Here is an 18,350-nt window from a genome sequence, read left to right on the forward strand (position 1 = left end):
TTGGGGGACAGGACTCAGTTTAGTGTTGTCAGTACCCAATACAAAGTACTGGGCTGAAATGCCTAGGGGTAGATAGTGCTGGTAACAGATAGCATGCTGGAGGAGGAGCAGGTTGCAGGGAAGGCCTGCACAGATAACCCCAGAGAAAGAAGATCCCCACATCACCATAAGACCTCATGGGTAGACTATGATGAGGACAGCTCCATTGACGGCGGCTGTGACCCAGAGGGAATGCTGGCTGTCCTGGTGTCTGATTGGATTGCATTTGATTTCTGCTTTCTTCTAACAATCTCATTCCCTTATGTCAGCTGTCAACAAGCTCCTCTCTAATGGAGGCAGGCTGTTTTCCATCAAAGGGTCCCAGACAAACAATAAAATGGTTGTTGGAAAGCTTGAGGACAGAAACATGTTTCCATCCTTGTGTCCTGCAGTTAGCAGAGCCCTGGGACAAAACGGACCCTCTGTAAACACTTGCTGAATAGATGAATCGTGTGGAGCTCCGCAGGAATAAGGGGGAAGCCTGAAGCCCTTGGGGACTTGTGGGGACAGACAGGCTGGGATTATACTTGATCCACAGATAATCCCTTAAATCCAGAAGCCACCTGGACAGCATTTGGTTGGACTGAGCACCCTCGTCAGATGTATGTTGCTGAGCTCACAACAGCTTTCCTGGGGACCAGAAAAGGGCTCCTTCAAAAGCAATTTATTATTCTAATTATTACTGTAGTGACAGAGAAAAAGACTCTCAATCCTTTGAGGGTTGAATCTATTTGGGGAGATTAACTGCTGGCTCTTCTCCTGCCCACCCTCATTTTTACTTTCAGGACATTTTTTTTTTTTTTTTGCAGTTTTTGGCCAGGGCTGGGTATGAACCCGCCACCTCCGGCATATGGGACCAGCGCCCTACCCCTTTGAGCCACAGGGGCCGCCCAACTTTCAGGAAATTTTATTTCACAATAAAATTTCAAACATACAGAGAAATGGAGAAAACAGTGTAAGGAACCTCCAGGTACCCATCACCAAGCCTTAAGGATTACCAACAGTCACCTCAGCTCGTGTCATCTATACCCCAAGCCCTGAAGTCTCCTTATACGCGTGAAGGCTTCGGTAATGACGGGAATCCGCTGCGGACTCGCGTCGGGGTAGTGGCCGGCTCCCCTGCCCTGCTCCGCGCGGTGCCCCACGCAGCCCCCTTCAGGTCCCTGGCCTGCGTCTGCGAAGCTGACAGCCCGGCGGAGAGGAGCCAGCTCCGCCTCCTTCTCAGCAGCCTCCTCTTCCCGCACAGCGTGGGTCACCTCGACCCCGCAGCGTTCCGGACACCCCACTGGCAGTCACTGTGATGCGAGAGTGATGAGTCCGTCCGTGCAACGCCAAGGAGAGAATGAGGAGGCGCCTTCCACTTCCTCCTCCCGGGCTGACTAAAGCTCGGCGCCCTCCCCACTTGCCCGGCTCCCTGGGGTAGGAGGCAGGAGCCCCGCCCCGCCCCTGGAAGGCGTGACCACGGCCGAGGGGGCGGGGAAATACCCATATTTGGCCTTATAAGGGCAGCCACGTCACAGGCAGCGCTCATTCACATAAAACGCTGCGCTGCGGGCGGAATCCCCAGCTTTTTGCGGCGGCAAGTGGCCCGGTCGGGTGTGGATCCTGCGGGGCGGGAAAGAAGAGTCGAGGCGCCGGGCTCCGTCGGCCGGCCGCAGCCCGGCGGGGCGCCCTCCCGTGCCTCGCCTGTGGGCACCCTGGCCGTGGGCACCTGCGGGGCGCGCGGCGCCATGAAGGTCACGTCGCTCGACGGGCGCCAGCTGCGCAAGATGCTCCGCAAGGAGGCGGCGGCCCGCTGCGTGGTGCTCGACTGCCGACCCTACCTGGCCTTTGCCGCCTCGAGCGTGCGCGGCTCCCTCAACGTCAACCTCAACTCGGTGGTGCTGCGGCGGGCCCGGGGCGGCGCGGTGTCGGCGCGCTACGTACTGCCCGACGAGGCGGCGCGCGCGCGGCTGCTGCAGGAAGGCGGCGGCGGCGTGGCGGCCGTGGTCGTGCTCGACCAGGGCAGCCGCCACTGGCAGAAGCTGAGGGAGGAGAGCGCCGCGCGCGTCGTGCTCACCTCGCTGCTCGCCTGCCTGCCCGCTGGCCCGCGGGTCTACTTCCTCAAAGGTGAGTGCCGCGGGGCACCTGCCCCGCGCCTCACGGGCCCTGGGGTCCCCTCGCCACGCGGAGTGCCCGCTGGACGCTGGAAAAAGGGAGTCTGCACGCTCCGGCTTGAGGTGCCTCGGGAGGGCCCTGCAAAACGTCGGCTCTCGGAGCTTTCCCCCCTCCGCACCCGCATTCCTCGAAAGCGCCTGGCAGCCTGTCCGTCCGCCGGGCTGGGTGGAGTTGGTTATGCTGCGGGGGGCGGGAGGGGTCTATTGCTTAGTACTCTGGGGGCGTCGGCTCGTGCGGGACGCGGACTTAGCTGCTTCCACCGGGGTCAGGGGACTTCCCGATAACACAGATCTGGCAGGATCAGTGGCGCCGTGGTGTCCTCGTCCTCCCGACCAGACATCTGCAGTAGTTAAGCTGTGTCTTCACCGACCCCTCTTACCTTTCTGGCCCGGGCGAGTCTCCCCTTCCCTTCCTTTTCATTATATTGCTTTTTATTGTTTTCTTCCGGCCTCCTCTTCTCCGCTCCTGGGTCTTTCTCAAGCTCAATTTGGAGCTGACAGCTTTCTCTTCCTTTTCACCTTCTCCCATCCCCCTAGCCCGGGATTATCTCTGGGACCCTTCCTGAGTTTAACCTCCTGCGGGCCAGGAAATGGGAGCGGTGCCACGGGGGCAGGGTGGTGTGGAGGAGATTCAGTGGCCTTTGATTGAGAGCTGCCTGCCACTTGTCCTGCCTGCCCTTTTCACCTGCTGGAGAGAGATAACTTTGGCTTCTGGTGTTGGGTGGGTAATTGACTCTCAAACTCCAGAGCATTGGCTTCTGGGTCACTCTCTATGGCGGCTCCTGCTTTGTATTTTTAAGTCCCTTCTAACCTGAAATGATACCGGGGAAACCTGGCCTTGAGGGCCTTGGCCTTAGCCCCAGAGGATCCCCCAAGGCCCTGCCAACTCTGATGCTGACTTCTTGGGATGTAGCACACTGATTCCTTGGGTGAGCTCTAACTCACCCAAGGAGTGAATTTTAAAGCCGTGTAACTTGGGAATGTTCCACATTCTGGCTCAGGAAGATTCCAGAGGCATGTGGGCAGCTACCCCCTCTATTTGCACCTCCGGCCTACTGTCCCCTGTTGATTCCTGTTAGGAAAATAACAGAGGTAGATGATCTTCCCAGTGCAGCCCATCCATGGAGGACAGAGGGATGGCCTCTTCCAGGCTCTGGAAGGTTTCACATATGGCTCCTGATGTCTTTCTCTTACTGATGTGGTTTTTGTCTCCTGTTCTTAGCAATGAGTGCAGGAAAAGCTTCCACCTTCCCAGTAGCATGAAAGATGTTCCAGGAAACCCCTGCCAGTCCACCACTGTTCCCTACCTTTCTCTAAATGGACTGCTGACAGTAACTGCAGAAAGTAGGCAGTTCTGTACACTTACATCTCAAGAAAAGTATGTTTAAGATTATTTTTAATGAAAGCAACAAATACTCGGGTAAAATTTTGAACACATCTGTACTATGAAAAGCAAGTCTTCTGAGCACCCTAGAACCCAGTTCCACTTCCTAGAGGCAGTTACCCAGTATTTCTTGTTGGTCTTTAGATAATTTTCCATAAGTATCTTTTAAAAATAGGTTGACTATTGTATATTTCCTGTTTCAACCTTTTTCACCCACCTAGATTTTAGAGATTTGTCCATATCAGAAATATGTGCTCATCTCATGTTTAACCAGTTGGTTGGCTAAGTTGCTCTGTTGGAAGCAGTGCTGTAGAGGATACTTTGTGTGCTTTATAGTTCAGTAAAATGAGAATTGCCAGGTTAAGAGTTATATGCATTTAAATTTCAGTAGAAATTGCTTGACACCTGGGCGGTGCCTGTGGCTCAAAGGAGTAGGGCACCTATGCTGGAGGTGGCGAGTTCAAACCCAGCAACGGCAAAAAACTGCAAAAAAAAAAAAAAAAAGAAGAAGTTGCTTGATACCTAACCTTATCCTAACACTACTAAATTTTAAGTTGTTACTAGAGAAGATTTTTATTTTTCTGTCTAACTCATTTTCAGGTATAAATTCAAGTTTTGATCTTGTGTCATCTCAGATCTTGGTGGGCAGTGCCTTTTATATTTCCCACAATCCTCTCTCCCCTTCCAAAAAAACCCACATATGATGAGAAGGTGATGAGTGACTCTCATGGTCAGTGCTTATTTATATGTAGCTTTTGTGCTTTCTCTGTTCCTCTGGTTATGCAGATGTGATTGAAAACAGACTCTGAAGAAGGTTGAAGTAGCTGTGAGAATGACCACAGATCTTGCAAAACAAATGAGGCCCCAGAGAGGATTTGTCTGTCTCTCCCCACCTATGGTGGGACTGGGTGAAAGATAGGAACCATCTGATCTGGAGGATTCCTCCAGACCCCAGCTTGAAGAGGAAGGGCTCTGTTTATCTGTCCTCAACACTGAGACTCTTTGTCTGCCTGTCTTATTTTGTCAACAGGCAGGGAGGATCCAGCCCACACCCACACCTCCTGTCTGTCCCCCTGACAGCCAACTCTTTTTTTTTTTTTTTTTTGAGATAGCCTCAAGCTGTCACCTTGGGTAGAGTGCTGTGGCATCACAGCTCACAGCAACCTCCAATTCCTGGACTCAAGCGATTCTCCTGCCTCCACCTCCCAAGTAGCTGGGACTACAGGTACCTGCCACAACGCTTGGCTATTTTTTGGTTGCAGTCGTCATTTTTGTTTGGCGGGCCAGGCTGGATTCGAACCCGCCAGCTCAGGTGTATGTGGCTGACGCCTTAGCCGCTTGAGCCACAGGCGCTGAGCCTGACAGCCAACTCTTTAGAGAGATCTCTTAAAGCCAAGAGATGGGGTGACTTGAAGGCTGTTCTTCCCCAGGCATCATTCGGAAATTTGGGAGAGCCAGGACCATTCTTGACTCCAAATTCCCATCCAAAATCAGTTTGTCTCCTAGAACCCAAAATGTTGAGGCTTAGGCATGGAAAGCTGTCTGGTCATTTACTGAGGGACACCTCTGAGAAAGTTGTGAGTCAGTGTAAGCCTGTGGCATTCACTCTGTCCCCTGGAAGGAAAGTGGGTGGAGGCTGTGGCTAAGTGGGGGACCCTAAGCCTCCACCGCCTCCCCCTGCCTTCAATCTCCAGTGTGGCCTCTTGTCATGGTGGGGTACATGATAATTGTGGAGAACCAGAAGCTCATGGAGAGTGAAGGAGTGAAGTGACCACTGGGGAGAGCTGAGTGTACTGAGTGGGGGGCCGGGCAGGGCGGTTCCTGAGAGCTGAGAGGAAGCAGTAATGCAAGATGACTCATTCTAGGAATTGGCTGCAGCTCCAGGGAGGGAGCTGGAGACTGCCATGTAATCCATTAACCATTTCTCTACTGCAGGGCTTCAAACGCTTTGGCATTGCAACACCCAATGTCAAAAGAAAAAAGAGAGGCTTTTTGGAAAATATGTGGTCTTAGAATGTATGCTGAATTGATGATTGGAAACTAAGTACAGAAAAAGAAGTGCGTTTTCTTTTTTTTTGCAGTTTTTGTCTGGGGCTGGGTTTGAACCTGCCACCTTGGTACCTGGGGCCGGCACCCTACTCCTTTGAGCCACAGGCGCTGCCCGAGAAGTAGATTTTCTTGACCTAGGAAATGCTTCAGGTTGCTCTGGGTTGGAAGCAAAAGGATTCCCCAAGTAAGCCTGGCCTGTTCATCTGGCAGCACTTGGCATTCTGAGAGTTTCAAGGTTAATTTTTCATTTGGTTCTTCTCCAAGGAGCTGAATGGGCTGAGAAGGCTCATATACATATATGTGCAATTTCTATGACTTAGTCAGAGAGTGTTTTTTTTTTTTTTTTTGTAGAGACAGAGTCTCACTTTATGGCCCTCGGTAGAGTGCCGTGGCCTCACACAGCTCACAGCAACCTCCAACTCCTGGGCTTCAGCGATTCTCTTGCCTCAGCCTCCCGAGTAGCTGGGACTACAGGCGCCCGCCACAACGCCCAGCTATTTTTTGGTTGCAGTTTGGCGGGGGCCGGGTTTGAACCCGCCACCCTCGGTATATGGGGCCGGCACCTTACCGACTGAGCCACAGGCGCCGCCCAGTCAGAGAGTGTTTTTACCTTAAGTGATCCATGCGGAGAAATATAAATATGATGTTAAGAATTCTTACAGTTTGCTGGGCCCAGTGGCTCACACCTGTAATCCTAGCACTTTGGGAGGCCAAGGCAGGTGGATTGCCTGAGCTCAGGAGTTCAAGACCAGCCTGAGCAAGAGCGAGACACTGTCTCTAAAAAAATAGCCAGGTACTGAGAAGGCTGAGGCAAGAGAATTGCTTGAGCCCAAGAGTTTGCCATTGATGTGAGCTGTGAGGCCATGGCACTCTACCGAGGGTGACAAAGTGAGACTCTGTCTCAAAAAAAAAGGATTTTTATAGTCATATGTGCTAGGAGTTGGAGTAGTGATTTGGAGGTGTGTAGGGGAGGAGGTGGATCAGAAGGATAGGATAATAAGATGCGGTAGGTGACCCTCAAGAGAATAGAGCCAGTTTTTGCTTAAGGGGTCTGAGAATTAGGTTCAGAAGTTCTCAAACCGGGAGGCGCCTGTGGCTCAGTGAGTAGGGCGCCGGCCCCACATGCTGAGGGTGGCAGGTTCAAACCCAGCCCCAGCCAAACTGCAACAACAAAAAAAATAGCCAGGTGTTGTGGCAGGTGCCTGTAGTCCCAGCTGCTTGGGAGGCTGAGGCAAGAGAATCGCCTAAGCCCAAGAGTTAGAGGTTGCCGTGAGCCGTGTGACCTCATGGCACTCTACCGAGGGCAGTACAGTGAGACTCTGTCTCTACAAAAAAAAAAAGAAGTCCTCATCCCTCCAGTGTGGTTTAGAAGGTAATTAACTGAATTGATGACTCCAAATTGGACTTACAGAAAGGATTGTCGGCAGTGTTCTTAGCACTTTGTAGGGTGAGAAGGCAAGGCTGTTTTACTGCTCTGAGTTGAAACTTATTAGCCCCCAGTCTCTTAAGAATGGAGCGAGTTGCAGCTATAAGCCTGCAAAGAGCAGATGAGCTGGGGAAAAAACCAGTTCAGGAGTCTTTTCTCACAAATTAATGGAATTTTGCATAATCTCACCTTCATTTTAGATAAACCAGAGAAAATAGCTTTTGTTTTCTGGAGGGATTTGGTTATTATTTGCCAGATGTCAAGTATTTCCTTTCACAGTTTAAGCTGCTTCTGATAGACACAAATCATTGCCTCTCTGAATTGTAGCTTTTTTGGGGGGGGGCGCTGGGGATGAGTAGAGCCCATTTCTATTCTGAAACTATGGAGTTGCTCAATTTTGTTAAAATACTTACTTAAAGTCAGGCTTGTCCTGTCCTGCACCTAGAAAGTGTGCTATATATCCATGCATTATACCCACTGGGTGGGAAGCTACTTAACTCCTCCTTGAATTTAATTGAGATTTCCCAGGTCTGTGATTGTTAATTTCCTCATTTCAAACTGGTATTGAGTGCATATGATGCTTGTTTTTCCAATCTTGTGATACTTAGGAGAATGTTCTCCAAATCCATCCAGCTTCTCTTTTTTTTTTTTTTGCAGATTTTTGGCCGGGGCTGGATTTGAACCCGCCACCTCCACCATATGGGGCTGGTGCCCTACTCCTTTGAGCCACAGGCGCTGCCTGGCTTCTCAATTTTTAATCACCAGAATCTCTATTAGCTTAATATTTTTTAAATTATTCTGCACTCACAGTATTGATTAATTGTGGGTATGTCCTGACAGCCGGAGAAATCAATTCTTGTGTGGTACCATGTCTCACCTTTTGGCCTGTTCTTGTTTTTGTAGGGGGATATGAGACCTTCTACTCAGAATATCCTGAGTGTTGTGTGGATGTGAAACCCACTTCGCAAGAGAAGATGGAAAATGAGAGAACCCTCTTCAGCCAGTGTGGAAAACCAGTGCTGAATGTCAGCTACAGGCCAGCTTACGACCAGGTACGCGGTGCGGAAGAGGCAGCCTGAGTGCCCGTCTTTGATCTTTCCTCTCTCCACTCAGCAACAGTAGCTGGTTCCTTTGCAGATCAGAGTGTTGGCCGAATCCTCACTTTAGAGGACTTCTTTTGCTTGCCAACTTGCATTTCCATCCAAGAGTAAATGGGCTTCCTTCCAGCAAACAAGCTGACAAGAGCCACAGAATGCTTGGCAGCTTCTGGGGAAAGGGGGGAAGTGAACGATACATTATTATCATCCAGCTCAGAGAGGCTTCAGAACACTGGTTTAGGTTTCCCTGAAGATGTTTTGGAGCTGACTCTCAGCTTCCTGTGTTGCTCCTCTTTGTAATTGTGCTCCCCGGTTTCTGCAAACATCCTAGTACCTGTCAAGATGAGTCTTATTGGTTTTTTTTTTTTTTTTTTTTTTTGCAGTTTCTGGCCAGGGCTGGGTTTGAACCGGCCTCCTCTGACATATGGGGCTGGTGCACCACTCCTTTGAGCCATAGGCACTGCCCTCTTATTGGTATTTTTAACTAAAACGGGCAGGAGTTGGGGAAAAGGGAGGGTGTTGTAGAGAAACTCCTTTTTGGATGGCTAAGAATGTTCCTCTGAAGGTTTCTATACATTCTGAAGCTAGGGGAAATTGAGAGACAATGGAGGGCTTCATGTTTCCATAAATGTGTGTGGGTTATTGTTTTGAGGTTTCTTCCCCCTTCAAAAATTTGTGCTATGTGGTAAGTCATTAAAGGAAAATAAATAGGCGGCTTTAGTCAGGGGGTTACCTGACACCATGCAGGAAGATGAGGAAGAGACAGGTGAGAATCCACATCTGGCAGAAACCAGAGATCAAAACCTACCTGCCCATTTTACAGAGGAGAAAAATATTATTCTGTGGCTAGTGAGGTGATTATAGCTGGCTCAGTGTGCATCAGGCTCAGAAGCCCTTTCTCTCAATACACTGTTCTGCTTTCTGGAAAGAGAAATGAGAATTGGGACCTTGTTCTGTTTTCTATGCGCCCTCTAATCTAAACACCTGACTCGGCGGGAAGAGCTTTTCAAACATTTCCCATAAACCAAGAACCTATTTAAGTCATATGAAGAAAGACTTCCGGATGCTAAAATGCCAGCTAATGACCTTTCAGGGTACATGAGAAAAACAACTTTTTTAATGGAAATTAAAAAAAATTATGTCAGCTCTCCACCATGAGCAAAACCCTATCCCTGGGGATAAACTTCAGAGTAAAGCCAGGTGACCTTTTCTTGAATTGGGATCCTTGGTTCAGAAGCCTGTTAGCTTGGCCAGATGCTAGCATTTTGATTTTGTTTGTTTTCTTTTATTAAAAATCTTCACAGTATATGATGAACCCCTGGTCATTAAGCTGTGGGCAGCTGGCCTAACTGGATTTCTGTTTTTATTTGTTTATTAGTTTGGGTTGTGTTTTTTCCCTAGTTTCTCAGAAAGTGAAAGAGAAATAAGAATTGGCAGAATGTTGTGAAAGCATGGCAGACCTTTGGCCAGATGAGGGGTGGGGAGGCCCTGACGTTTCTTCATGATTTCATCTGGGGAACCCCCTCACGCTACTTCTTAGAAACGCTTCTGCTCTGAGTGAAGCCAGGCGAGGCTGGGTTAACCTTTGGGGTTTCGGAAGGCCTTTGGCTTCTTCCTTTTGAGTCTAAACAGAAGTTCAGAAAGGGAAAGAAATGTGGTTTCAGGCTGAGCTTCAGGGGAAATTAAATAGGGGTCTCAGGACTGGTGTGTCAGTGACTTCCAGGCATTTGGCAGAAGGAGCAACCTTGAGTCAGTTGTCCAGCCTGCCTCTTGGAGAGTGAGCCTATTGTTGGGGGACCCATAACTGGTCAGTGGCTGAGTGAAACTGGATTTGGACCTCCAATCCCTTTTCCAAAGAACTTCCTACTACTTCTCTTGTCTTCCTGGTTCCTAACCAGTGGGGAGCTGGTTAGGGCCTAGGGAGAAGAGGGAGAAGATGCAGCTCAGGCCAAAACCAGACCTGTCTGGGATTGACTAGCCTCAGTATCCACACTGTGTCTTTCTCTGGGAGAGAAGCCACGTCTTGTCTTATTATTTTATTCTTCAGCTTCAGATGATATTGGCAGCTATGTCATGTGTCAGGTTTTAATGCATCTATTATCCTATTTATGCATTACCCAGAAAGGATAGGTTATTATCTCCAGTTTACAGATAAAAGGTCAGAGTTAGTTAAAGAAGCTGCTTAAGATCCTATCGGGCATGATGCACTAGCCCAGGTGTTTAACCACTGTACTGGGAAGGCTGCTCTGTATGTATGGAAGTTTAGGGAGGTTTCTGGAAGGAGATACAAATATATCTTTTGAGGAAGAGAGGAAGGAAAGGAAGGGAACTTTTCCTTCCTGTTTTTTTTTTTTTTTTTTTTTTTTACCTAAAATACTTGCTTTATACTGATCACTATTGAGATGGAATCAGAGAAGCCCTTGCATCTCATGCTAAGCACTCAGATTTGGGTTTCAATCCCAGCTCTGACTTGAATAAGTTATTTCATCTGAGCCTCAACTTGCCCATCTGTAAAATGGGAATAATGTTACTCACCTCACAAATTGGTTATGAAATTGGTATGATGTTGGTACATCTAAAATGTTAAGCCCCAAGGGCCTGCTGTAGTAGGTGCTAATAAAAACACTGGTGATGGTTATTATTACCTTGTGTAAATTCTCTATAAGTTTCTTCCAAGTGGCCAAACTGGCTTTCGCTTATACACTTCTCAGGAAAGAAAAGGCATACTCCAGGTGTGGGGTAAATTGGGAATTGTCTGTTACTGGCCCTTGTCATATACCCTTTTCCCTGTTATAGATCTGGCTAAGAGTTTCCATTCTCTTATTCCAGGACAGGAAATGGAAACACAGGAAGCAGATGGATAATATGGGAAAGGCTCCCAAAGTAAGAGCCACTGTCTGTCAGCCCCATGCTTCCCTGTGAATCTCTGGGGGCTTCCATTGTTCTGTCACTGGCATTTCTTGCCACCTTAGAGAGAACCCTGTATGTTCTTTTTTTTTTTTTTTTTTGTGGTTTTTTTTTTTTTTTGGCCGGGGCTGGGTTTGAACCCACCACCTCCAGCATATGGGACCGGCACCCTACTCCTTGAGCCACAGGCACCGCCCGAACCCTGTATGTTCTAAGACTTCCAGAATCTAACTGGCTGGAAGTTCTTTTTAGCTCGGCCTTAGGGTATACAGTCTCTGGTTCCCCCTTAATCTGTAGCCTCCTTAACTAGAAACCTGGTGTTGGGTGGCTTCCCAAAAGGGTAAAGCATCTCTCACCACCACTCCTGCCAGAGCCCCATCTGAAGAAGGTCAAAGGTAGGGGAAGCCTCTCCAGTCATGGCCTAACAGCATTTCTTAGTTTACAGATTCTGGGTAGGTAGTGGTTATTTTTAGTTCCAAGAAGCATGCCTTTTTGGTGGTGGAGGAGGCACATTTTAACATCTCTAAACTCTGGATGAATCTGGGGATCAACAGTGTCAGGTTTGGGCGGCGCCTGTGGCTCAAGGAGTAGGGCGCCGGTCCCATATGCCGGAGGTGGCAGGTTCAAACCCAGCCCCAGCCAAAAACCACAAAAAAAAAAAGAAAAAAAAACCAGTGTCAGGTTTAATGAAATGCACTATATGTTAGGGCTGGCCAGGCGCAGTGGCTCGCACCTCTAATCTCAGCACTCTGGGAACCCAAGGCAGGAAGATCCCTTGAGCTCAGGAGTTTTAGATGAGCTTGAGCAATATATGCCATCTCTACTACAAATAGAAAAACTAGCTGGGCGTTGTGGGTGCCTGTGGTCCCAGCTACTCTGGAGGCTGAGGCAGGAGAATGGCTTGAGCCCAGGAGTTTGAGTTTGCTGTGAGCTATGAGGATGCCATGGCACTCTAGCTTGGGCAACAGAAAGACACTGTCTCAAAAAAATAAAAATAAATAAATAAAATGTCAGGGCTGTAAAGGAGGGCATGCGTCTTGCTTCTTCTTACCTGTAAAGAAACTGAGGCTGCTACAGGGTGAATGGTCTTGGCCAGGGTACTTTCAGGACAGCTGAACTTCACTGGCCTTTGATCCTTCCCACCACACCTTGTGATTTATTGTTATCCTTATGGAGGGCTGCCAGCATTTCCTACCTTCTCAATATTTGCAAAAAATGAAACTCTTTGCTGTGTGGGTTTTACTGTCACTGAGTCACAAGGCAGTCGTGTAGGGTAGAGAGTTGGCCAGGATGAAGGTGCCACCCATATTCTTGCCCTGGTTCTGAACTCTCCCTACCTGGAAGCCAGAAAGGGAACCCTCCCACCTTGAGAAACAAATAGGTCAGGATTGTTTTTTCCTTTCTCAAAATAAGCTAGCTAATCCAACATTTCCTGGTTCTCCTTTGCCCCTTCTTCCAGGGTGGTCCAGTTGAAATTCTTCCCTTCCTCTACCTTGGAAGTGCCTACCACGCATCCAAGTGTGAGTTCCTCGCCAACTTGCACATCACAGCCCTGCTGAATGTCTCCCGGCGGACCTCCGAGGCCTGCACAGCCCACCTACACTACAAATGGATCCCTGTGGAAGACAGCCACACGGCTGACATTAGCTCCCACTTTCAAGAAGCAATAGACTTTATTGGTAGGTTCAGCTGTCCCAACCCAGTTATTTTGGGAGTCCTCTTTGGGCATGAGTTCTTGGCTTTTGATGTCCTGGTAGGGGCTACTCTTCACTGAAAGCAAAGTGTCTTATGTGTATAGTCAGCAGTTGGAGCCAAGAAGGGATGTAGCCACCAAAAAGCCAGAGGGGAGGATCTGAGCTATTAATAGGAGCTTTAATTTGCAAGATAAATGAATTAATATAATTTTATGGCAGTACTCACTGCCGATCTTGTTATTGTTTCAAGCTGCTCAGGAGCAGAGTCTTTCCCTGTGTAATGCTCCACACAAGGAAAGCAGGGGGGAGAATCTTCCTAACTGTGCTTCTACGTAGGTTGGGATATTTTTAAAAGCAAACAGAAGGCTGGAGCTAGCACTCCTTACGCACTGAGCCCCGAGAGCCCCAGCAGTTTTGGCAAACTGGGGGGGGGCAGCTTTGGGGCAATTTGTTTTGCATCTCCAGCTAATTTTGGATTAAAGATAGCACCTGCCTCAAGCTCCATGCTTTATACACAGAAAAGTTGGCATCTTTTGCGTGCTTTCTGCATTCCTGTGAGGAAGTTGTCATATACTCCATTGTACATGCCTGAAAACGAAGGCCTTGGCCCCTCTGCTTGGGAAAGGGCTTTGACCTTTGGGTTTCTAGGTACTTGGTATTACCTGGATTGTCCTGCCCTTTGGCATCTTTTCTTTCTCCCATCCATCTCCCAAGTAGGCTGGCCTGGCTTCTTTCTGTTTCAAACTTGTAAGCACCACTCCCCAACCTTTCCCAAGCCCTTCTTTATCTTTAACGTTTATCATTGTTGAAACTGAGCTGTGATTTTTCTGTATCTTGTTCAAAATGATGTTGGAAGGGAAAAGGCAGGTGTTAGGCACAGCAATAATTACTTAGTGCAGGGAGCAATTAAAGGGCACCCCATGAGCCATGTGGTGGCCTTCTGTTGTGCACGCTGTTCCTGCTGCACAGGAACATACCAGAGGCCAAAGACTGAGCCTCTCCTGCTTGTCCCTGAACCTCTGAGCTGAGATGATTCCCTTGGAGTGTGAGAGGCAGCTAGAATGATGGATTCAGGGTGGGAAACCCTTGACCTGTTCTCCCTGTCCCTGGGAAAGCCTTGCCCTTCTCAGCCTGTTGTTTAATTACCTAGATAGCTACTTAATGAGGTCATGAAACCCGCCCCCGTCCAGTTCTCAGAACCCTCCCTCCCCATCCTGTGTGCGTATTTTGTCTGTGTCTGTGCACTCACTTGTGCAAACCACAGCCTTTTTGAGAACACAGGATGCTTTTTCCTAGACTTCATGCCCTGCTAGTGGAAGGAGGGACTGAGCCTCCCCATTGGGCTGAAATATCACAGAGGGAAGAGGGCCACAGGGAAGGCAAGTCCCTGAGGGGTAGAGGGGATTCCAGACGCAGTGTACTCTAGGCCCTTGGCATTCCTGAATGTGGTCCCCCAGGCACTTATAGTAGACTACGCAGGAGGCCAACAGCAACAAAGAGAAACGCAGGAGGTCAACAGCAACAAAGAGAAACCCGGAGTTACAACCCTGTGATTTCAGGGACTTGGGGTCTCTCCTTTGAGCTAATTTATAAGGGACTGCGTTTTGTTTTGTTTGGGGGTGGGTTTTGAATCAGTGAATTGGGGGCACCTCTGAAGAGCTACCATAAATGTCCTTTGGGGTTTTAACTCAGGGAAGCTAGGGTTCTGACACCCCAGGAATCTTATCTTTTAGATCTTGCAGATTCATTTGCAAACTTCTTGCACTTGGGGGTGGTGGATGGTAAGGGGACTTTTGTTTTTCCTTTCACAATCTTAAATGTTTTTGTACACTGTAGCCTTACAGAGCATCAGATACATTGGACTTCCTGTGATGTAATTGTTTCCTTATTAGCAAGGGAGGTAATTGGAAAGACTGTATTTTTTTTGTGGTTTCAACTCGATGGGTACCTATCTTTGATCTTTTACCCCTTCCCCTTTTTGTAGCTGTTTTGCAGGGTAGAGTGGAGCAGGAAAGGAAGACGTTCCCTTTTTATCACATTGAGCTAAAGAATGCTAACTGATGGTGGTAGCTTTATAGCAGTGACTCCCATTGTTGAGCAAGATTGAGTTTGTGAAAGCCATTTATATCTTCCGTCTAGTAGGCGTCACTTAGCCAGGGCTATAATTAGTGGCTGTGTGCTATTTATTGTATGTTTGGTGGGAGCTGAGCTGAGCCTCTGGACCTGACACAGCAAGACAGGGTGCCTGTGGAGGCCAGAAAACCTCTGCCAGAGTGGGGGCGAGGTCATGGCCATCAGGATCAGACCCAAAGAGGCAAGAATCGCTTCTCCAATTCTGCACTTCATTCAGATGGTGCTCCCAGGAAGTGGGGGGTGGAGGAGGTCTCTCCAAGTCTAGTGCCTCCAGTGGCATCCCCCAGTATCCTGGGGATCTGGGAAGCTGCTGGAAGGATTACAAAGATCCTGGATGGAGACAGGTATTGGTAGGACCCCAAAAGCTCTACTTGCACCTGTGCAGATGAAAGACCAGCAGGAGTCTAGTGTAGCACCACAGTTCTCAAGTAGGCATGACAGTTTGATGAGTAGGTTGCTTTGGTGTTTAATTCTTACATTCTGGCATTGCCTTATTCTAATCCCTACTCACTCCCACCATCTTTTCTTCTTTCCAGACTGTGTCAGGGAAAAGGGAGGCAAGGTCCTGGTCCACTGTGAGGCTGGGATCTCCCGCTCGCCCACCATCTGTATGGCTTACCTCATGAAAACCAAGCAGTTCCACTTGAAGGAGGCCTTCGAGTACATCAAGCAGAGGAGGAGCATGATCTCGCCCAACTTTGGCTTCATGGGTCAGCTCCTACAGTACGAATCTGAGATCCTGCCTTCAACGCCCAACCCCCAGCCGCCCTCCTGCCAAGGGGAGGCTGCGGGCTCCTCGTTGCTAGGCCACTTGCAGACATTGAGCCCCGACGTGCAAGGAGCCTACTGCACATTCCCTGCCTCGGTGCTGGCACCGGTGCCCACCCGCTCGACAGTCTCAGAGCTCTGCAGGAGCCCTGTGGCCACAGCCACATCCTGCTGAAACTGGGGTAGAGGAGCTGGCCTGGCCCCAAGTGCTACTGTGATTTTGTTTCTTAAACTCGTGGACATTTCATACCTGTGCAATACTGAAGGCCTCTCTCTGTCCCACTGCCCCAGTGCGATGGTGAGCACTCACCAGGCTTGCAAATGAACTTCAGACACCTCAGAAATAGGTTCTCCGGACTGAAGGAAGGCCAAGCCATTAGGAGAGCACAGGCGTGCTGACTACTGTACCTCCAGACCTCCAGCCCTCTTGGGACTGCACAGTCCTCACACCTCAGAGTTCACCTTTTCATTTCAAGTGTAAGGCAATAAACTCCTGCAGCAATGTGGGAGATCAGGAGAAAAGGCAGTTAATGAAGCCAATGCATTTTGAAGGAAGCACAATTTCCACATTATTTTTTGAACCTTGGCAGTCTTCAGTGTCTGTCTCTGTTGCTTCAGGGCATAAGCTGATCATTATCTAGTAGGAAAGTTACCCTCCTGGGTTTGTAGGGACATGAGATACATACTTATTTGAACCCTAAAAGAATTTTGAGATTCCTTCTTGGGTCCAGCGGAGGCATTTGGTTGAAGTAGGAAGATATTGGTTTTTCTAGGTTTCTTTTCCACTGTGGGTCTTCCCTGACCTGAGACTTTGTCATTCTTATTCATACTTGAACCTGTCTCATTGCACCTCTCCTCAAAGAAACTATTTGAAAAGCATTTTTCAGACCATAGAGCATCTACTGGTGACAGTAGATACCAGGAGGAAAAGGGTACCTTCAGGTATTCTGGGTCGGTGATGTCAAAAACTGTGGTTTCCTCAGCTTACTGTCCTGTATGATCTGTGCTTGTGTCTCCTCTCTTGTGACACTTGTTTTCTTCCCTGCCGCTGGGGGTTGTCTTTTAGCTTTTGACTTCCGAGATTTGCAGATTTTGCAATGCGGTACTACTTTTTTGTCTGTAGGTTACGTCTCCAGGGTAAAAGGCAATAATTTTTTTAAAACCCATGCAAATGTGAAGAAAAACAGTATGTTACTAGTTGTTATTGTTTTTTTTATAGTGCAAAATAAAAATAGTAAAAGGAAAAAGCACTCCTTCGTGTTGGTGTTGGATCCCCCCCTTTAGGTGGGGACCCAGTGTACTTCACTGAGTTTTATTTCCTAATGAACAATAAGGATGATGGTGGATGTGCAGCTGCAGATGTGAAGATACAGTGTCGCTTTCCAACTGTGGGGCTTCCCTGAGTGAGCTTGCAAGAGAAGTCCTTAGGCACAAGCCCAATGGAGAGGTGGGAGCTTTTTGCTTGCACACACCAGGTAAAGAGTTTGATTTCGGCCTCAGACCCATCACCTGTGAAGTGAGTGGATTGAGGTAGACGATCCTGAGGGTCCTTTCAAGCATGAGGCCTTTGATTCCAGCAAATCAGAGTGCCAAGCTTGCACCTGCCACCACCCTCCAGCACCTGGCACAGGCTGCATAAGTGACCAAGATATGGGGAGTGAACTAGACAAGGACTGGCCTGCCCTTCTTTCACCCTTCAGCTAATTCTTCTAGATAATTCCCTCTAGAGTTCCTAGGTAAATCCCTCAATGAGTGGGTTTAAATCCAAGGCTGAATCGACTTGCTCTGTGAGTAATTTCCTCTGCGTCGGTGGAGGAAGGAAGGGGCAGTCCCAACTCCTCTACGTCTGACTCTGCCTCTGCTCCAGCCCAACTCTTGGGGCCTGTTTCCTCATCTGAGAGAACAGGGAACTGGTTGGAGTTTGTGCCATCCCAGCCAGCTGATACCTAACATAGGAATTCCAACCGTATTTCTCAACTCTGGAGGGCTCAATGGAGCCTGCAGCCAGCATGTACCGTGTCAGCAGATAGCAGGATGGTGGCCAAACCCAGGTTCGCTCAGCTCTCCAAATACCTCACCTTAAAGGTTTGCTCGAGGTCTTGCTCTTCACATGCCTTGCTTTTCTCCAATGTGCCCTCTACAGTTTCCTTGTGAAGTCCACAGATGAGAAGACCATCCAGACCAGGGAAGCTGGATTACTTTTTTTTTGGAGTTTTGGCCGGGGCTGGGTTTGAGCCGGGATTGAACCTGCCACCCCCGGTATATAGGGCTGATGCCCTACTCCTTGAGGCACAGGCGCCACCTAGGAGGCTGGATTTCTTTTAGCCTAATTCCCGCATCTGGGCAGTCAAAGGGGACTTCCATGGTTATGGGTACAAGATGGGGAGTGCTTGGTCTAGCTGTGCCTGATCCCTCTTGATTTCACATGCATGAGCCTCTGATCAGCCTTGGAGCTTTTCCTGGAAGCCTGCCCATTGTGAAGGCCTATCCAGGTGTCGAGTGGCTGGAGAGACCTCAAGCAGGGACAGCCAGGGACTAGGAAGCTGGTTGCAGGCTGGGGTGATGTGCTAAGCCTCGTCCCACTTGCTGACATTTGCTTTATTACATTAAAGTCTCTCTGAAGGGTGAGTAAGTGCTCTAAGTCAGGCATATGAGGATTGCTCACAAGCTGGTGAGTCACTGGAGGGGAGTAAAGCC

At 48.8% G+C, this 18,350-nt stretch overlaps 1 protein-coding gene across 1 annotated transcript; it reads left to right on the forward strand.

Annotated features, from left to right (window-relative positions):
- Window positions 1-1,523: 1,523 nt before the first annotated feature.
- Window positions 1,524-16,895, forward strand: DUSP5 (dual specificity phosphatase 5). The gene is made up of 4 exons (XM_053583617.1): window positions 1,524-2,148; window positions 7,958-8,106; window positions 12,518-12,737; window positions 15,422-16,895. The coding sequence occupies exons 1-4, from the start codon at window positions 1,770-1,772 to the stop codon at window positions 15,826-15,828; spliced, it is 1,155 nt and encodes a 384-aa protein (XP_053439592.1). The 5' UTR covers window positions 1,524-1,769; the 3' UTR covers window positions 15,829-16,895.
- The last annotated feature ends 1,455 nt before the right edge of the window (window positions 16,896-18,350 follow it).

Source organism: Nycticebus coucang, chromosome 3 (assembly GCF_027406575.1).
Source record: "Nycticebus coucang isolate mNycCou1 chromosome 3, mNycCou1.pri, whole genome shotgun sequence".
In the NCBI taxonomy this organism is placed as follows: domain Eukaryota; kingdom Metazoa; phylum Chordata; class Mammalia; order Primates; family Lorisidae; genus Nycticebus; species Nycticebus coucang.

Coding starts and splice junctions, on each gene's coding strand:
- DUSP5 (XM_053583617.1), top strand. CDS start 1,770: ATGAAGGTCACGTCGCTCGACGGGCGCCAGCTGCGCAAGATGCTCCGC. Junction 2,149..7,957: donor GCGGGTCTACTTCCTCAAAG/GTGAGTGCCGCG, acceptor TTGTTTTTGTAG/GGGGATATGAGACCTTCTAC. Junction 8,107..12,517: donor ACAGGCCAGCTTACGACCAG/GTACGCGGTGCG, acceptor CCCTTCTTCCAG/GGTGGTCCAGTTGAAATTCT.